We start from the raw sequence: 20,262 nt of genomic DNA, 5'->3' as shown, positions 1-20,262 counted from the left end.
AAAGTAGTTAAAATACTATGTCAGGGAGCCTGGCTAAATACTTTAGAGACACTGAGTGGTTCATATGTTAAATTCTTAGTATTCCCTGTCAACTTAAACCTAACATTGTTTCATTATATTTTAAAATTGCAGTTCAGCAAGCCCTCAGAGTTAGACGTGACTAGTTAAATCAATGGCTGCAGAAACTTTTCACTCTGAACAATTGCAGACTAAGAAAGAGAATATCTTACTTGTGACTGTTTATTGTTATCCGTGGCACTGTAAGTAATTTTGGTTAAACTGGGCAGAGCAGTTGATGGTTACAAAGCCCTTCTAGAAACCATACAGAATTATTTCCTCCAACTTCTGAAACAGCAAGTTCTTCTATCTGTCCCTGCTCTGCTTACAAATGTTTGCACATCTCTTGCAGCTCTCCCAACTCCCTCTCTCCAATTAGTAGAATCTTATTAGAGGTTAAAGTGATATTTTAGGTTTCAAGTAGCCAAAAGATGATTTTCAGAATGAATTAGGCACTTCTGAGAAGTCTCTGAGCACCTTTACATGTGTGTGAAATATGCTCTGTCGTCTACTGAGGCTGCTCATTCTGGCAAAAATTGAAATGAGTACAAATGTGTACACCCACAGCTGGTTTCTAAGTTCAGCATTAGGAAACATGCATGAAATGTCAGAGACAGCTTCAATCCTTAAGTCTAGAAGTTTTTAAATAAGCTTCAATTTTCTGTCCAGATACCTCCCTTTTTTTTAATCATTCATTACCTTCCAACTCTTAGTGTGTTTAAAAATTTACATGCGCATGTAAAGAGTGTCCTTAATACTGAAAATCATTATTAGATGTGGCATACTGGAAGTTATAGTTTTCACACTGACCAAAGGTAACTGGCCATTCTTGGCAGAAATGCTATTTTGAAGGGCTGAAAAAGTTCTTACATATGTGACAGGAGGATGACAGAATCCTCCCACAACTAATTTTAACAAAATAAATCACGTAGATTTAGGTTTTTTATAAAGAAAAGTATTCTCCTCTGTAGAGTTGAAGGACCTTGGCATTTGTTCACTGCATCTGGTGTAAGAGGAGAAAATCCACAGGGCCTTGAGTGAAAAATAGAATCACTAAAATAAAACCGGATTATTATTATATTCTGCCCTTGATCTCCTACCCTAAACCTTTAACTAATTCACTGAAAAACACATTCTATCCTGGGCTTCTGCATTTCCTAGTGGATGTTTCTAAGATATTAAATTGCATCGTACTGTACCCTGAGGCAGGCAAGCTGTTGTAACTTACAGAGGGAGATTAAATTTTCAGGGGCTGTTTTTTAACTTTGTCTTCTTCAGAGTTCATATTGGTTAAGGTATAATTTCCATGTCAGTTACCAGGACAAATATCCCTTGTAGTTTAAAAGAACAACACATAAATACTTTCCAGTTCTTTTCCTTTAAATGCATTTATGATACTGGTAGCACCACATGGATAGCCCTTCACCCCAGAAGAGTTTGGCATATTGTGTGACATCCTAAGGTGGGTGACAATTTTATTCTCAGTTTCTGCATTTCTGCTTTTTACTGCAGTTTCTCAGAAATTTCTTTAGTCCTTGGCAACTCTCTAAAGGAGGGGGCCAAGCATGCGGGGTCAGTTAGCGATGGCCCCGGGACAGGATGCAGAGAGCAGGAGGAGCTGGGCTGGTTTCAGCCTGGAGATGTGACTGCTCAGGCCCTCAGCTGTATTTATAATTTCAGACATTGTCGCTCCAACAGAAAAACATTGAAATTACCAGCCAGAAGCCTGCATTACATACCTTACAAATAAAGAATAGCCTTGAAAGAGCAACTGTGCTGTTAAGAATGATAATCTTTAACATTGATTGTAGTAGATAAGCATTTCAGTGTTAAAAAATGAAATATAAGGGTAAAATCCCTGTGTTTCTCTTTAGAAATGTACCTGAACAGTGCTGCAGCCCCCCACTGAAAGGTAAGCCACTTGTGCAGTCACAGCAGAAGGAGGTTGTCAACTCTTACACTAAGTATGCACATTTATGTAGAATTCAATATTGGTAGGAGACCCAACCAGTAGCAAGGGTCAGGATGCATCCCCCATAGGCACATGCACACAGAACACACGTACACACCACATACATATATATACATGGCTGGCCGCACAGGTCAACCCAGATGGACACAGCGCAATCACACGAACACAGGCAGCATCAACAGCCTCATCCTGCTCCTCTCTCTGGCTGAGCGGGATGGAGGGCCACTACTGGGAGATGTAGATAATATATAATATATATTATAATATAATACATAATATATAACAATAAGTAATATATTTTTATATGTAAGTACAATATTGTCCTGCACCAGGAGGTCAGTGAGAGAAAGAGGGGGTGCAAAGTTCTTTCTGGATCTCAATAAGAAAGGCCTGACAACAAATGGCTTAACAAAATAGCTGTTTTAATACAACACAATAAAAACAGGAAGAGAAATAGGATAAAAAGAGGAATACAGGTAGTGAGTAAAACTTATGCCCCTTCAGATGCTGAGCACCCCACATTTGTGGGGCACCAGATGGAGCCTTCATGGATTTTCCTGCGGTACGCTGTGCAGGTCCCATCCATGGAGGGTTTCCTTCTTCCCATGCCCTGGTGCATAGGATGGGCTGGCATGGGGCACTCCATCAGGTTCCCATACAGCGGCTGCTCGTGCCCCAGGTACGAGGCTCAGGAGAGCAGACACGTCTGTTCAACATCACTAACTCCTTGGATATACCACCTTCTGCAAGGCTCCCAGTACAGATGTGGCTCTCTCCAGTAGCTGGGCTTACACACACAGTCCAGACAGCAGCTGGCCCCTAGACCCTCTCACCTCCAGATACCTATGTCCTCTCATAGCAGTGTCTGCAGTTGCTGGCACCACAGGCACACCTCCCACCCACAATCCCACTCCAGTCACTGCACTCAGACCCCCATCACACACCCCCAGGAAAAGCGAAAGGGACTTAGTATGGAGACAGGACAGGCTGCACTGTTCAGGTGAAGAACAACGCTAGAAAAACATAGTGACCAGCACCCTATTTACACACGACCAGCCCTTTTTATGTGCTTATCCCACTATTTTCCCCCACTTTCTCCTTCCAAAATCACCTTTGAGTCACCTGGTTAAATCACTGCTGAAGAAGAGAAAAGGGTGAGTTGGTTTTCCCAATGTCCTTGGCTGGATGGCTGCTCCGCACAGTGAAGCATTTCTAGGGACAGCATCCTGGAGCGCACTTAGCAGCGGGTAGCTCTGTTAGCATTTCTGTTGCGAGAGCATTATAAAATCAGTGTCCTCATTCATATCGATGAAGATTCTTTCACAAAAGCCATGCTTTGCATTGCGGAGAAACAGCACTAGGTAATGCTGACAGTGCTCCAAAGAGGGAAGACCCAGCTGCAGGTGAAGGCAAAGCAGAAATCAGCAAAAGGAAAAAAAAATGGCTGAAATTGCCATAAAAATCAAAGATGACATTGCTAGCTCCCATCCACTTCCAGGGGATCTTCCAGCAGAGCTGGTCCAGTTACTCCGTGCCAGGGATTCAGAACCTTCCCCCCAGCCTGGTGGTCAGAGGGGGTCCGAGAGCGGTGATGGCTCTTCCCCAGGTACAGGCACAAGCAAAGCAATCTCTGAGAAAGACAGAATGGATGCCATTGCCTGAGAAACTGAAGATCTCAGGAACAGTTCCTGCCCACTTCCAGGGGATTTTCCTGCAGAGCTGGACAGGTTATTCTATGCCTCACCTTTTAAATATGTATCGCTGCGTCAAGTCTCAATTTTCTGCTCTGGTTTGAAGTGTTTGCACTCTCATATAATTTATTACAACAATGCTGTTGACATAGTTATTTCCAAGCCCAAAGGAAGATTTTAAGTATTTATTGGTCAACTTTTGATCCACTCCCTTGATGAGAACCTGGCCCTAACAGTATAGGGCCAACAGATGACCATGAAGATTCATCTTTTTGTCCATATACTTTTTTCATTGCTCCATCTTACTTGAAAAGAAGTCACTGGCTTCCTCAAGTTACACTTGTTACACCACAACTACTCAGTTTTAACTGTAGGATTGGAAGCTACAAAAAACGTGTAGATTGAAATAAACATGACAGCTTCTGGGTTAGGGGATAAAAGACTGGTCTCCACCCACAAAGGAGCACTGAGGACAATGGCGGTCCCCACTGGCCCAGGTATTCTGTGCCTTGAGTTCAAAACGTCCCCCTCAGCTTGGCAGTCGGAGCAACTCCTGCAGCAGTAAGGACTCTTCACAGATTGATGGATACCTGCAGAATCACCCCAAAATGATCATTCCCAGCATGGCCACTGCTGCGGGTTTCCTGCGTATTGCTGGATTCATTTTAGCACCGAAGGGAACTAAACCTTCCTCTGGAACTTGTCCTTTAGTTCTGACATTGATGCTGCCTCTCTGGCCTGTGGATTGTCTAATGACACACGCAACATGTCTCTCAAGGCAATGGCCAACACAGTGCCCATGCAGCTAATTTTTTTTCCCCAACAGTTGTGGCCAGAACACAATCACATAAGCTTTGTAGTTCTTTCAGACTTTACAAGAATAATATTCTCCCACCACACCCACAAAACCAGAGTACTCCCGCCTGTCAACTGATTTGCAACCTTGTGATGCCATGCTTGGCATCCTTCAGCTTTCCTTTGGCACACAGAATATCACTGGCTTCAGGGTCCATATTTTCGTACAGCTGAAATGCTGCCTGCCAAATACTCCCATGAGGGCAGCTGCACCAGCAGTCCTTTAAGGGCATGGGGTTAAAAGCCTTACATGTTTTATTTAACAAAAGCAAGGACTCCAAGGCCTGCACAGTGACGGGAATCCTGGTGTCCAGAGGGCAAACCTGCTCGTCCAGGGCTGCAAGTTGGTGCATCGTCCCCACAAGAGTTCACCTCCATCATGACTCACAGCAGCCTTGCCTGCATGGCCTGGCAGGTGCCTCTGCTTCCCAGGGGTTCAAGTGGAGTAAGGGCAAAAGGCAAAAAAGGCCACAGACCTGGTTGATCTGAGGGTAAGTGTTAATTAACGAACTGCACACAACTCTAAGTATAGATAAGACTAGTACCAAAATTCTGTAATGGGTAGGGATCTGTAAATCAATACACTCCTAACTGGAAGCTTCTCTTTTCTTATCCCGTGGGAAAAATCATAATCTTTCAATTACAAAAATCAAACCACTTGTTTGAAAGATAATTGTGTTTTTATTTTTCTAAGCTTGCACTTGTGGAACATAATAAATGACCTGATATAATGACAACTTTGCAAAAGAAGAATCCCCCTCTCCCCAACATCTGGACAGCAATATATAAATATTTACAATGAAAAAATAGGGAAGGGAAGAGAATGAAGTCAACATTAGCCAAGTCAGTTTGTTTCTACACATCCAATTTTGAACAATTATTTCATTCAATTCGATCTTAACCAAAACTTTCCTTTTACAGTACTGAGGCTTTAACTTCATTCTTTAGATCTTATGTGCAATAGATACACTCCTGCTCTGCTTCTATAGTTTTCTCCTGTACAGTAACCATAGAATTTCCCTACTAATTTATTTCAGTTTGTTAACTTTGAAAACAACAAAAAAATTAAATATAAGTTTATGTCTCCTGATACAAAGTTTCTCACACAGTCAAACACATCACAACACTGAAAAATCAGCATAATGAAATGCTGTATAGCTTCTTAACAAGGACATTAGGTCTGGGTCCTAATCCGTTGGCTTTAACAAAAGCTCTCTTCAAATAGAACAAGTATATATAGAAAAAATAACCTTCTTATTTTCTTGTTAAAAAAGGAAATGGTGCTTTCTATAAACAAAAGATGCAATTTCCTTGACACAGATATAAGTTACAGTGGAGAGAGCTCAGAAAGCTTCAAATAAAATCGGCATTTGTTTAAAAGGATGATTTAAGAAGTTGACTGGAAGAGGTTCAATCAGCCCATTTAGTCTGGTAATTCTAGAAACGTCAGTGTAAAAAAACCCTACTTTTTTTGCTTTCTGCTATACAGTGTCACACAATCACATGACTGAAAACATGTTGCCTGCAGAAATGGTAGACACCAATCACACACAATTTGGTTGTATTATGTCAACACTGATTGCCTTGTCCAACAAGAGGTTCAACATCCTTCGGATACCGAGGTGCAGCCCTTAGCAGTTGTTTCACATATGTGAGCTTCGTCTGCCTCTAGTGCCCAACGATACACGAAGCCTTGGCTCTCTTGCTTTGTAATGTTCATTGAAGTCCAATCTAAAGCTAAGAAACCGAAGGCTTTCATCAGAACTGGTTGTCAGCAGGACCAAGAACTGCTGGACGATTCCCTGAAGGAGAAAGAAAAACCCAAGAGACAGCTAAGACGACATCAGTAGCGTGTTTTGCACAGGGATGCCAGGTGGCATCCAGGCCTGGCAAGGAGGCAGAGGGAATTCGGGAAAGGGCAAGCACAAGCATTTATACCCAATTGTTAGCAAATGAGTTAGGCTGGATTCATTCTTTCTGAAAAAACCCAGAGCTTCATTTTATCTTCAAAGGTCTGCCATGCACTTTAGTCTCCAGTGCAAACAGCTCAGTCTTTTCAACAGACCCCCCCTTGCCCTGCTGGCACTCGCCATCTGCCCAAAGGCTCCCAGGCTGCAGGGGAGCTGCCCCTGCACCACTGCCCCGGCCCTCCCAGGGCAGCCCCACCGTACCTGGGAGACCAACTCAGGATCCAATCCGTGCCAACAGGAGACCTCACCTTGTTTCTGTGTTATACGCACAATGCAGGCCAGGCCAGCATTAGACCACTGCTTGCTTCAAAAATACGTATTTGATGTAGGCCATACAGCAGCAAGCGTACCCCAGAACAGCAGAGCACCTGCCAAGTAGGGCAGTCACTGCTACAGACCCAGTGGCTAGACTCTATGCATTTGGAGCGGTTTTTATGGGGGACTTGCACTCAGCATGCAGGAGGCACGCTTCTGGAGCCTGTCTTCCCATTCAGCCCTAGCCAAGAGACTGCTCCACAGCACGCAGGAAAGCAGAGGACTTTGGGAGGATGGGAAGACTCACTTCAAGAGCTCACTCCTCATCTCCACTAAATACTAATGTGGACAAACCCATAACTAGAGCACCCCATTACTTCCAAAGACGACCAAGGCTGGCCAGGGAAGTCCTGCATGGAAAATCCATAGTAGGGCTCAGCAGGCATACAGTCCAAGCAGGCAAAAGCTACATTGCCAACTTGGAGCAATCCTGTAGAGCACACAAACTACAGTCCATTCACAGCCTACTCTTCTTAAAGAATTCTGCTCCATTTTTCTCTGGGAGGGAGAACTGCAATATTTGTACCCAGGAGCAAATTCCTCCCAGATTTGAAGTCCTTGCATCAGAGCTCAGGATCTCTACAGCCTTCAACAAAAGCCACCAGTATTTTATAATAACCTGGGTGCCCTAGGTTTATAACCTAGGCGCCCTGTTTTCATTCAAACTTGCATGTAAACGGAAGTCTTCTGACAATGCAGCACTTCATCCAGGGTAGCTATAGCTTGGCAAAGCTATAGGCAATACAGAAATGGATCTGGTGCAAACCACCAGAGAGGACTGGGAAGTGCTCTGCACATGCTGTACAGGTGCTAAGTCACAACTATAATGGCTATAAAGAACCAACTGTACTCTTAAAATGTAAAATGAACATATGGGTAACAACACAGCAAAACCACTTCAACCTCATTCATTTACCTAGGGAAACAAGGCATGCTTACATGTTTAATATTTGTCTAATGTGTATTTATGGATATTAAAACAAGAAAGAAAGTTACAAGAAATATCAACAGCAAGACAGAAGAAAGCAGGCCCTACAGCTTTACGTCAAACTCAGTATCAACATCATTAAAAAAATCCTAACTTCAGGCATGCCAAAGGTGATAAATAAGAAAAGTTAAAAGGTACTCTTGATGTCATGTAGTGTATCTCATGCATCAAAGTCAAGAGATGAGCTGAAGCAGGGTTTTGGTCTTCAGTTGACCTGGGGTCTAATCCTGAAAGACTGCTGCAGCACATAGTGCTGTGTCTCTCCCTTTCAACACTTTCTGGAACGCTTTCCCTGAAAGCTAACAGCTGATTTTCCTGTGCAATGGGAGCTTTAGAATCAGATATAACAAATTAAGACAAAACCAGAATAATTCCCATCAAAGAGGAAAGCCTGTGCACATTCCCCCAAACAGCTTACCCATTGCCCATCTCAGTGCACCTAAAATCAAGTGTTAGGGCCTTAATAAGGGCCCTTTCTGCACTCTTTAATAGCAATGACTTGCAAAGATGGTGAGAAGAAATGGAATGCAGAAGGAATTTTTTTTTTTCAGGTTACACCAGAAGATAGCTATTACTTCCACTACTGGAGGAAGGAGGAGACTTACATGAAGAGACTATTCCTCTTTGTCAGGGAAACATACATGATCACAAAACATGCTGTCTACTGAGGAACACTGACTACAGGCTTCTAAGCAGAGAAGCAAAAAATGAAGACCTAGATCCACAAACTGCACACATGAATACAGAGGTTACACCTACTCCATCTTTGAAATGGATTTCTACATATCAAAGCTCAGCATTCATATTAAAAAAAATAATAATCTAAGGGGCACCTGGTAAAAGTGAGTGAGTATTCGCAGCTGTGAGCACATTTTGGGTATTGAGTCTTGAAATTCTTTCATCCTCTTGCTCTCTTCTTCATCTTCTGATGCAGTTACACCCCACTTGCCCTACACAGAGACCAAATGAGTTAACAGGTCAGGCGTCACATGATGAAAGTTGCTAATTGGGCCACCTTCTGCCCACCATGTTTATATAAACTGACTGTTGCCACAGAAAGCCAAACATGGAGCCTCTAGTATTGAATCTGTCAGTCCCCTTGATGGTTGTGCAGCACATGAAAGAAATCTGAGGTTAGCAAAGCAGGCGACTCTCACACCAGTACTGCATGTCCCACAGACTGACAGTAGGGAGGCAGGCACAGAACTATGGCATTTTTTGCAAAAGCATTCAGAATATTAAAGCCTCTTCCATTTCCTTCACTTAAAACAGACCTATATTTCTCATCCTCCAAAGCCCACTGCAGAATCTATTCATCAGGTTTTGGGCGAGACAGAAATGAAAAACACCATTCAGCAGTTTTGTATGAATTCACTAGCTACTGCTGATGACACTTACATTTGTCCCAACTACATTTTCCATTTTTGCTGTACCTTTACATGATATCTAAAACCCTCCATATATCAAAAGACAAGTGTATTTCCCTCAATTAATTTTCATGTTCTAGCAATAACCTTACTGTACCTCAAGCTCACGCTGTTTTTTCCTCTCTTCAAATTGCAATCTCAGCTGCAGCTCCTCCAAAGCAGCTCTGTACATTGCATCTTGGGCATTCTGGAGCTCAATGATCTGGTCAAAAACAGCTCGAAGCTGGTTGAGAAGTACCTGTGAGACAGTTAAGCAACAAAACAATGAAAGAGTGGTATGACAAAAGAGTTTTAAGTTACTATCACTCTTCAGAACATGAGTAAATTAAATCTTTTTACACACAGCTGGAGAGACTGTTTTACAAAGTCCTAAGTCAGTTGTTGCATGATCACACAGCTTCCTAGGGCCAAAAGCAACCGGCCCACGTTGTAACAAGTTTTATAATCAGCATCTGTCACTGTGCGTGGGGAGTATGTACAGAGCCTACCATAATATGGTCTTATATCAGAGGAAGAAAAACAATTTTCCCCTTGCTCCTACAACATAAGAGAAGTTGGTTCATAGAATCATAGAATCGTTTAGGTTGGAAAAGACCTTCAAGATCATCAAGTCCAACTGTTAACCTAGCACTGCCAAGTCCACCAGTTCCTAATGCGTAAGCCAAGATCACAAAGCTACAATTTAATACAAAGGAGAAAACTTACCCTGGAATCACTATCCAGCAAGCACCGAGCTATGATTGTGTCTAGAAAAACTTCATGAGCTGCAATGATGTGATCCAAGTCCTGTGCTTGTTGGACCTTGTTCCAGAGTTCATCCCACGAACATTCAAGCACCTGGAGCAATGATTCAGGATTGGGCTGTTTTGATTTGCTAGATGACAAGCTCTTTGAAATTTAAGACACACAACACATACAGAATATTAAAAGTACTTCATTTTTAAGCAACTAATTGGGTGGATAGAGTATACCTCAAATGTAATGTAATACTGCATTTGATGAATGAAATGGACCATTTCTGATGCCAGAACGTGACACTGATGCAGCACCCCAGAAAGCTCTGTAAAAAATCCAAAGAGATGGCATGTTAAAGACTGCAAGGACAGGCACAGCCATCAAACCATCTTGGTCAACTTTTTCTACCAAATCAAATACTTCATAAACCAGCCACTAGTCTTGGATGGTAGCAGCAATACTGGCTGGCAACAGATGAGCAAAGAACATTATCTCCTAGAAAATGTGAGCCAAAGATGACACTGACTGTGTGCTCAGACAGCGCTGGAAACTTGCTGAGTATCACAAGTGAAAAACACCCTCTCAGTCCCAAGAGACCAAAACACAGTAAACATCCCATGCATTCTTTTGGTTGAAAATCTGAGGCCACAGATTTACAGTTGCTTCTGAGGCCTCTCATCTCTTACCATTAGCCTTGAAACAGACAGCATATTTTGCATTACTTAGCTACACTGAGACCAAAAGAGAGAGTGGTTGTGACAGGGGTAGGGAATTTGTGGCTCATGTGGTCCAGGCTCAATTACCTGATCCACCAGAGACACCCACAGGTAAGTCAATCATGGCCCCAGCTGCTCACCTGTCAGAGAAGGGGTCTCTGTTGCAGAAGGGTATTATCAAGATTACCATCAACTGCAAAAATTCTCTGGAACACAGATACTCAGCCTTGTGGAATCAGGCAGATATCCAGACAGAGGAAGTAATTTCTAAAAAGCTGCCAAAGCAATTTGCCACTGCAGACAAGCTATGAGACTGCTACAAAAGGAATTCTACATTTTCGTATCTTGGGATGTTACAGAACCACCCAATGATTTGAAAGATATTACTATCTACTCTGTTCTTCGTTTCTTATGCCTTTGCAGGAAGGCTATCCCTAACACATGATGTTGCATCTACTTTAAATAGGATCAATGAAAAAAAACTCCAGGGCTGGCTAAACAACAGAAATTCCTCAACATTGGTGAGTTGGATACATCTGTGTTTCTTCTTCAAATTACTGATAGGAAAAGAGCGAGCTTGACGCTACTGTCTAGAAGTACTCCTTTAAAGCATTAAAATCCCTGGCTGTTAAAGAGTTTTTGGGAATTTTGAATAAAGCCATCCTTGAAAGTCAATGGTTGAAAAACAAAAGACCCTGCAGCTGCTTCCTCCTATCAGTTACTGTCTGCCATTTGGAGCTCTGTAACTGGAAGGGCAAGGTAGTGTTTTGGAGGGAGAGAGAGAGAAAATACACGCAAGTTCTACTACTTCTTCACAAATCAGTGCTGTGGGGGACTCTCCATGTATTTCAGAAAAAATTCTACTCACAGCTTCCAACTTAGACATGCCAGTGAGCAAGAAAGACTCCTGTCCCTCTAGGCAGAAGGCAGTACAGGTCTTTGTAAACATACTCTCCTTTGTCAGAGGCACAAACTGAGAAATACAACACTCGGCTCCTTCTGCCAACAACAGCTATAACAGTTTGGCCAGCATTTTTAATGTCTGCATTACTTAAAACATAGCCAAACCTAAAAGCAACAAGCAACTGAGCTTTTACTTACAGAAGATTGATCCATGGCAAAACATAAGATAGGCCTTCCGGGGGTGGGGTGGGGGGGGTGGGGGGGTGTGCAGGGAAACAAACTTCCTTCTGAGAACAAAGACCCTTAAGCGATGAGAATAAAATCTGTTAACTGCACCCTAGTCTCAAAGGGAACAGAAAGCAAGAATGCAATAGACCACTGGTTTTGAGTCAAACAAGCACTTATTTGGGACAGGGAAATGACAGTAAACTAAATCCTATCCCACAGAAACAGAAAGGAAACCTAGTCATCCCATACAGTTCCAGAGATCAGCCTTGTGCACTGGAGCAGACTTTACAAGATTTTGTTTCCCAGTGACCTTCTGAGGCCAAGGTGTCCACTCCCACCCACCAAGTAGTTCATAATTATAAAAACATAAATATAACTTTGAAACTATTACTATGCCACAAAAAAGCATAACCCTCAACAGCTATTTTTTACCGAGAGAAATGTAGTTAGGTAAAAAAAGTCAAGATTGAGCCAGTACAGATGCTCACAAATATGACTATATTCTCAGCTGAGAAGTAGGATCAAAAAATCCCAGTCCATTAAACATACACCAGAGCCACTACACTTCAGAGCTTTCCTATTTCTTCTCAAACATCTGTTTCTCTTATCTTTGCCCCTTCTGTTCTTAGCTAAACAAAAGCACAGGGAATGAGAGAAGGTATAACTAGTAAATTCAGAAGCGCGCATGTGTGAGACTTACTACTTCCAGCACAAGAAAGAGGGAGACACAGGCTACAGATAGGAAGGCATCAAAGATGAGTAAAAGGGGATGGAAGAGTAACAGTCTCTTTCCAGAGACATGGGATGTTTCATTTGCTCACTGCTACAAAAACTCACAGCCAAGGATTAAGTAAAACAGCAAACAGGAGACTTCCATTTACAGCAATGTTATTTTATCTTCGCCATCATCCACCATTAAACAGTCAGTCAAGAGGAGCAACAAAATATAAAACTCATCTGTCCCAACAGACTTTTTTTTCCCCTCTTTTAACATATAGTTTAAAATAAGATGCAGTCATCTAAATCCAGTTTACAAGTACGTCATCCATTTGGGCCTCTCTCACCTGGTATACTTTTCAGAAGCTTTGCGTTGCACATGTGCCCTTTCCATATATCAGTAAGAATATACTCCATTCGCTTTGCTCTCCAAAGGAAATTAAATACTCTTAGATAGTGGCTCATGCACTCACGTGTAAATACCTACAAAACAAAAAATATCAGTACAAATTTAATAGACATACCATATGTTCTGAAGGACCACGAAGGACACTCCATCTATTCTGACCCATGCAGTTTATTGGCAAATATTGTCTAAACAAAAAACCTGGAAACCCCAAAGCTTTTGGGAAGATTCTCCTTCAAGGGCTGAACTAAGTTACCTAACATTCAAGTAGGCACAGGGCACTGCTGAGGGCAAAGGTATAGCACGTGCTCTCGTTCAGAGTGCACTTCAACAGCACCATCATTTTATTTTTTGTATTTTAACACTAAAAGGATTCCCACATTGTCAATTTTTCCACATCATATCCTTGAGAAGACTGAAGACAATGGAGTAGAAATGCATTGCAGCTTATATGCTTCTCTACATATAAGTCCTCCACATAAGTATCTTTTCCATATTTAAAAAATGTTAAATAAAAAGGTTGTTTTGTTGGTTTTTTTTAAAATTCTAAGTACTGCTCTGATGCGTTTGCCAGTTCCAATTCATTGTAGGCTGAGAAAGTACAACTTGTTGTCCTACCAACATGCCAATTGAAAAAGCTTGGACCCACATGCTAGGAGGCAATAATTTCTTGGGAGGTTTTGAGCACTTCCAATCCCATATGGGAGGAAGTGTAAGAAGGGGTGAACAAAACAAAGCCTAAACATTTTCCTCTTTTAAAACTACATATGTACATGAAAATTCCTTCTGCTGGTCAGACTCACATTTTGATGCCCTGTTGAAAAAAAAAAAGTTCTTTACAAGTTCTTTATAGAGGCTAAATGCAGTCTGATCAATAGTGCAGCTATTTTCTCAGTAGTTCTAATGAACACTACCTATCAAATTTCATTTAGATAGCACAAATAGGTTCTCCTCAAATACATTCTTCAGTTCCTTGCAAATTATCTCAAATTAGCAGCTACAGCCTAGTAATAATGGAAGAAGAAGAGCACTGCATTTTTTAAGTACTTGCTAAAATCTCTGCTGGAACAAATGAATTACTGACTTTCAGTAATGATTGTTTTAAATGTAGCTTTTTAGCACTCACAGTTAATTGATAAGAATTGAAATTTTGGCTCAACTGTTTATACAGTGGGTGCATCCTAGTTGCCAAAAAAGAAAAAAGTCTCTCTGATCTTACACTCCAGAATAAAAAAGGTTATTTCAATTAAAAAATAAATTAGCAATTCAATTCGGTATCTGAGACACGTTCACAGCCAGTGTATGACATTACCGTTGCTATTGGCCCATCAACATGATAGTCCAAGCTGAAGACGTCCCATCCAGTGTCCCCAGGAGATACCTGTATTAAAAATACATGCTACTTTCCCTGTATAACCAGAGCATACTAGTGCTGAAGAGCAACTCTTGTTTACTCTTCCATTCTCCACACCCTATGAAAAAACAAGCATCCACATCTATACAGGATAAAGGAGGTCCTTGTCAAAAGTAGTAGATTAAGCAAAAATGAACCAGAGTTTGACACAAGGGTGGGATTTATCTCACCCAAATGTTGATGTTTGTAATGTCAATGCGTTTCTATTGGAGCCAGTAAATGAATTGAAGGGAAGGAAAAACTTCCCAGGCAGGACTCAGCCTAAGGTATACACTTATTTACATGACACAGTACATCAGTTAACTCCCACCTCTGGGAGTGAAGCTTTCTCATTAACTCAAGTTTCTTACCAGAGGTCTCCTTCATGAAACACACTTCCATTGCTTTGCTCTTTGGAACTACTGGCAACAGAGACCACCCCCCAGATTCTTATTCTTCTAAGAGCAACAGTAGCAGGAGCTGTTTGCAGAACCTCAAATCAGGGCCATCAGCATCAATTACTGTTAGACCCCAAATAATTAACTTTTGTATTGTCAATGGAACAGCTGTAAACCCACAGCTTGAAATACAAATAGACAATAGGCAGGAAATGGGAAAGGAAAAGAAGAGAAGACTTATTAGATGATGTTTACATAATTCAAAGTAGACTTCAATGGAAAGGGAAGGGGGGGTGTATTTACTATATACACATATGAAAATTTTTTTTCATATAGATAGCTGCATGTATAAACACACATAAAAAAAAAGATATGTTTCAGGTCAGAGTCACCATGATGCAACAGACCTCCAGAAGTCGAACATCCAATCGTTTGAGAATCTCAGGATTATCAAATTGGGCATTAGTTGCCCTCACTGCTGTTTCAAGGATTCCAGTTAGATTATGCTGATATAAGGTTGTAGCTGGTCGTGCAAGCTCTGGCCTGGTGGTTATGAAACAAACAGTCATGGCATATTACTGAGATATTCTGCAGCAGCATTTTGGTAGTAACAGCAGCACACAGTGAAACACTTTTCTGACAGACTTTCAAAACCTCCTGTATTACTCTTTCAGTCTTAACCACAAAGAAAATCAATGACCAAATATTTGAGCAGAATATGAGCAGAATATGTCTATTCATATGCAGCTATACACCTGAACATCAGCATGAAGAGTAACTTTATCCTCATTTAATGCCAGTAATTTGAAATTATCAGGATTGGTAGCATAACTATTCTGCAATTTGAGTTGCACTCATATATAAAATGAGGCAGATGATATCATTAACAAATCAAACCAATAATTTCATTTCAGTTTTGAGAGACTTACTGATAGCCATCTCATGGGCTTAGAAGTGCTGGCACAAGCACACAAACCTCTATAACTTAAACTTTCCAAAGAGTTGCAACATGCAAGTAACAAGCACCTTGTACTACTCCTCTCCCCCATGATCAGTACTGGAAAGCCCCTCACTACTTCTGCCTCAAATGTAATACTGACTCCACAAAACAACCTTACTCTGTTTCACACTAATTTTCACTTTAAAAAGCATGGTCATGTACAAATTGTCACCAGACGATGTTGATTTTGATTTACAAACAAGTTCACGGAAGTTCTATTACAAAGCCTGCCTTCTAGACCAAAGGAAAACTTTGTAAAGGATGTTTTTGGTAGACTAAGTTTAATCAGTAGCACCAGCATGTAAAAGCAGCGAGCTTGCAAATACATTTTAAGAACTGAAACTGATACTTGTGGGTGTACCTGAGTGCTTAAAACAGAGGCTGGTGAGGCATCAATTAAACTTTTAAAAAAGCATTGAGGGGTTTTGACACGATGTTTTGGACCAAACACCTCCAAAACATAGACGCCTAACATTCACAGCAACGCTAACTAGTAGCATCAAGAGCAACAGAACTTTTCTGCTTAAACGTGCTGACAGGAGCGAGGGAAGCGCTAACATCCTCGAGGCTGTCACAGGGTCACGTGCAAAGGTATCTATATTATTGCAACTTTTCAAGACATTGTGAAATGGTATTGTATATACCAAAAAGAAATAACAAAGTTTAAGCCTCAGGGTCAAAGAAATTAAACCCAAAATGGAATTTTAGAAGTTGTTCAATTAAACCTTTAAGTAATAAGACACTTAAAGGGTTCTCTTCCGAAAGCAATAGTTTCTGTACTGATCATGCACATTTGCAAGCATCAGAAATTCAACATAATTACCCTTCCTACTCTCTTACTTGAGCAAGTCCATTAAATGCCTGATAAAGTCTCCTTGACCAAGTAGTAAGTAGCGCCTCATGGCCTGCAAGTGTTCCAGTAAATTGTACTTCTTATTGAGAACATCCAGCAGGTATTTGCTGGTCTCAAAATAAGCTGCATCAATTTTCTCTTGAAATGCATTTTCCAAATCTGTGAACAAATCAGCAGCTAAAAAAAAAGTTAAAAGAAAAAAGTTAAAATTAAATTAGTATTTTTCCAAAACTGAGGCAGACAAGCTTTGGAATTGAAACATACAAGCAGAGAAATTGCTATTTATTCTGATCCACTATATTATACATTTGGCATAGCCAAAGTGAAAGAAAGCCTAAAGCAGCCCGTACTTCAACATTATTACTTTTAATCTGTGCCCAGCTTGTAATGTACAATAAGAGCTCATATTATTTTATCACTTTTACACAGAAAGTGAGGGTTTTTTTACATTGCTGAAATACTGCAATTTACAGAATCAAATAATTTGAAGGAGATCTAAAAGCTCAGAGTTAGGGAAAAGCTTTGTTCGGGGGGATCTAAATCGGAAGTCACTTCTATGGGGTGGGGGGGGAAGAAATCAAAGAATCAGTCAGAACATTCTACAGAAAATAGTTTCCACATATAAATCAGGATGAGAAAGGAGGGAATATGCTTGCATTATCTGGGGGACAGCCAGCAACCTGATGTTCTCCTCTCCACCATTAATGTATGGCAACCTGGGGGCAGAAAGTAGGACACTGCCCTTTAGTAGGAAGTGTATTTCACTCTTTTCTACAACTACAAGCTTTTTAAGAAAGGGACTGCAACAAGGCTGTTACGAGACAGCAAGAAGTGTGGCCTCTTCAGGCAACACAGAACAAAACTCCAAATACTGGACTGCCAGCTATTGTAAGATTCAGACCTTTCTCAGCATTAAAGGATATACTCCCACTTCCAACAATTTTTAATTACACAACTATTGCTCTAAAGGTAAAAAAGGAAGATTCAGGTACCAAATTAGTGTAAGACACTGCACTGCCTGCTCCAGGATTAGTTTCAACCTGTACTGCAGATAGGAAAAATTAAAGCCAACTTTCATGTTGTTTTGATGAGATTCAGCTTCAATTAATAAAATGCTTTTAAACTGAAGAAATAAACAGTGGTTCTAATAAAGAAGTCACTCTTTAATGAGGGAAACCTCACAATGTCTGGTTCAATGACATTCCCTGCGGTTTCCAACTTCTCATTCAGTAACCTGTGAAGCTCCCCATAAGACACCAAAAGTGCAAGCATATGCAGAGATGTCAAAGAGATGACACTTGTATAATACATTGCTGTGCTCAAAATCCCTACACTAGGAGAATACTACGTAGTCAAGTAACATGCATCAAGCTTAGGAGATGTAAGAATTAATACAGCGTGTAGCAAGGAATCCTCAAAGTGCCCTTTCCAGTCACTGACAGCAAACCAGGAGAGACAGCTCACCAAGGTCTCTGCTCACTCTGGGCAAGGCAGAGATCTGGTGTGATCTGACAAAGCAATTCTTGCATTGCTCAGGTGAGGAAGCACACAGCAGTGTTCCCACTGCTGGGAAAAAGGGAAAAATATCACTTCATGCAAATGCATTTGTCTCACTGGTACAGGGCAACAGGGCAGTGAGAACGCCCAATCAATTCTGACTTTCATCTAGTTTTTCCCCCATTAGCAGATCCTGTCCTCTTAACTGCTGTCTTCAAAAGATGGGTTCCAGTGTGGCTGCTTGCATGCATAGTGGTACCAGCCATCTGATCTACCACATGGCTTCACTGCTGGCTTTAGAGGAAGAAGGAAGAATTTCCAGAAGCGGAAAAAAGCTAAAAGAGGAGTTTTACAGACAGAACGCAATAAGTTACAACACCCCAACGATCTGTTCCTGCAAGTGTCTTTCCACAAGATGCTCTGAGCCTAACGGGCAAAGCAAAAGAGGGAACAAGCCAACCCCGAAAGAGTTATAAGCTAATACCTTCAGCAACTGGACACAGAGGTTGGGCCTAGGACTGGCTCAAGGCACAGGCAAAGCCAACAGGCAGCAGGGAATTGCCTAGTTTGCCTATGGCAAGCCTTCCAAGTCACACGCGCTGGTCCTGCCGCCACTCAAGTAGGAGTGAGCATGAGTAAGGCGGTATCTATGGCTGAGGACACACGGACCAGTCTCAACTTCTTGTTATCCCAAGCAGAAAAAAAGCCTTTCCTCTCTCCTTAGTACTGCCCCTTGTGTTGAGGGAAGTGCCACAGCCCATCCTCTCTGAGACTGGAAAATTCAAGTTTACATGTGTAGCTATAATGCACCATCTCTGCATACATGCACACCAGCATAGCCAATGCATCATCCCTGTTTGACATGCAAGACTACTAAAAAGGTTGCTTACATCAACAAACAAGAGGCCTAGGCACATGTTTTTAAAGCTGTGCAAAATTATCTCAGGATACTGTGAAAAGCCAGAAATGGGTCAAGAAAGGATCAGGCAAAACACACTGACAGACAGGTCCATGAGTTGCTATTGAACATAGTGGTCTCATGTCATTCCTGGTTCAGAAGTTCCCAAACTGTGGACAGCTCGAGATTGGAGTTGGGATCACTTTATCTGCCTTTTTTTACTGTCCTTCTTCCCCAAGTGACTGCTACAATTCCCTGTCAGGCAAGATGACCAATGTCTACACTGTTCGTCGTCTCTGACTTCCTGTTTTAATACATGTTCAGACAGTTTTTTTACATCATGATTACTTCAGCATCAAAAGGAAACTAGGGAAACATGAGAGTTAAGGTTCCAAAGCAAATTAAAGAAATAAAAAATACAGCCAAACCCATAAAACCCAAGAAAAAGCATCCAGAATTCAGGCTGGCATCCTAGCTTTCCATCGTCTTATTATAAGTAATTATCTGAAGGGACTCTCAGGATATTGTCAGATGGCACAATCAAGGAGGACAGGATGCATTTCCAACATCACTAACACAGAATGTTCTTTCTGGATTGAATGGGTAAAATGCCCTAAATACAAATGCAGTTTTGTGCAGAATTAAGGCAGTGCAATACTATGAGGCATTTAGGCTACAGACCATAAGCTCAGCATGCCTATCCACTGCAGGTATAGTGGATAACATCTATTTCTAAAACTACACTTCTGTCTGAAACGGGTATTCTCAGCACTTAAGATAATGTACTTGCTTTGAAGCTCTCATCCCATACATAATCGGGAACCTGTATTCGTGCAGATCTTCCATTCAATCAAGGAGAGAGAAACAAGTGCAAATTAAAAACAATATTGGAAAAGCATGGCCATAAATGCTGTGTAAAGTGGTGAAAGTAGTGTAGCCAAAGAATGTTTTTGCCTTTTTCAGGAGTAGCTGGCAAGATGATGGTTCAAATGCATTTTCATGCCCTTATTCACTTAACCCTGACCCCTCTCTGCACTTTGAGCACATCTTTGACTAGGCAAGCACTGCACATGGTACAAAAATCACATTATTAGCTGAAATATTATTGCAGACATGAAAGGGATTTTATTATTAGAATGTCTTTCATGGAGGTACTCATGCTAAAAGTCCATGTTGTGAAGAGTTAATATAAAAACTAACCCAAGGTTAATCTGGAGGAGAGAAAAAAAAAAAGATAATCCCA

At 41.2% G+C, this 20,262-nt stretch overlaps 1 protein-coding gene across 2 annotated transcripts in view; it reads right to left on the bottom strand.

Annotated features, from left to right (window-relative positions):
• Positions 1–5,245: 5,245 nt before the first annotated feature.
• Positions 5,246–20,262, bottom strand: part of TUBGCP3 (tubulin gamma complex component 3) — a 59,368-nt gene continuing 44,351 nt past the window's right edge. The window contains exons 14-22 of one of the 2 annotated variants that reach the window (XM_072849854.1): positions 16,612–16,801; positions 15,179–15,314; positions 14,293–14,361; positions 12,922–13,057; positions 10,247–10,335; positions 9,981–10,112; positions 9,373–9,513; positions 8,682–8,798; positions 5,246–6,377 (exon numbers count right to left, since the gene is read on the bottom strand). In XM_072849854.1, coding sequence (XP_072705955.1) covers positions 6,219–6,377; positions 8,682–8,798; positions 9,373–9,513; positions 9,981–10,112; positions 10,247–10,335; positions 12,922–13,057; positions 14,293–14,361; positions 15,179–15,314; positions 16,612–16,801 — 1,169 coding nt within the window. In that variant the 3' untranslated portion in view covers positions 5,246–6,218. The remainder of the gene's footprint in view (positions 6,378–8,681; positions 8,799–9,372; positions 9,514–9,980; positions 10,113–10,246; positions 10,336–12,921; positions 13,058–14,292; positions 14,362–15,178; positions 15,315–16,611; positions 16,802–20,262) is intronic. The other variant, XM_072849855.1, reaches the window with a different exon arrangement.

The sequence above is a fragment of the Ciconia boyciana genome, chromosome 1 (assembly GCF_034638445.1).
Source record: "Ciconia boyciana chromosome 1, ASM3463844v1, whole genome shotgun sequence".
Classification (NCBI taxonomy): Eukaryota; Metazoa; Chordata; class Aves; order Ciconiiformes; family Ciconiidae; genus Ciconia; species Ciconia boyciana.
This window is presented reverse-complemented; position numbering and strand designations above follow the sequence as displayed.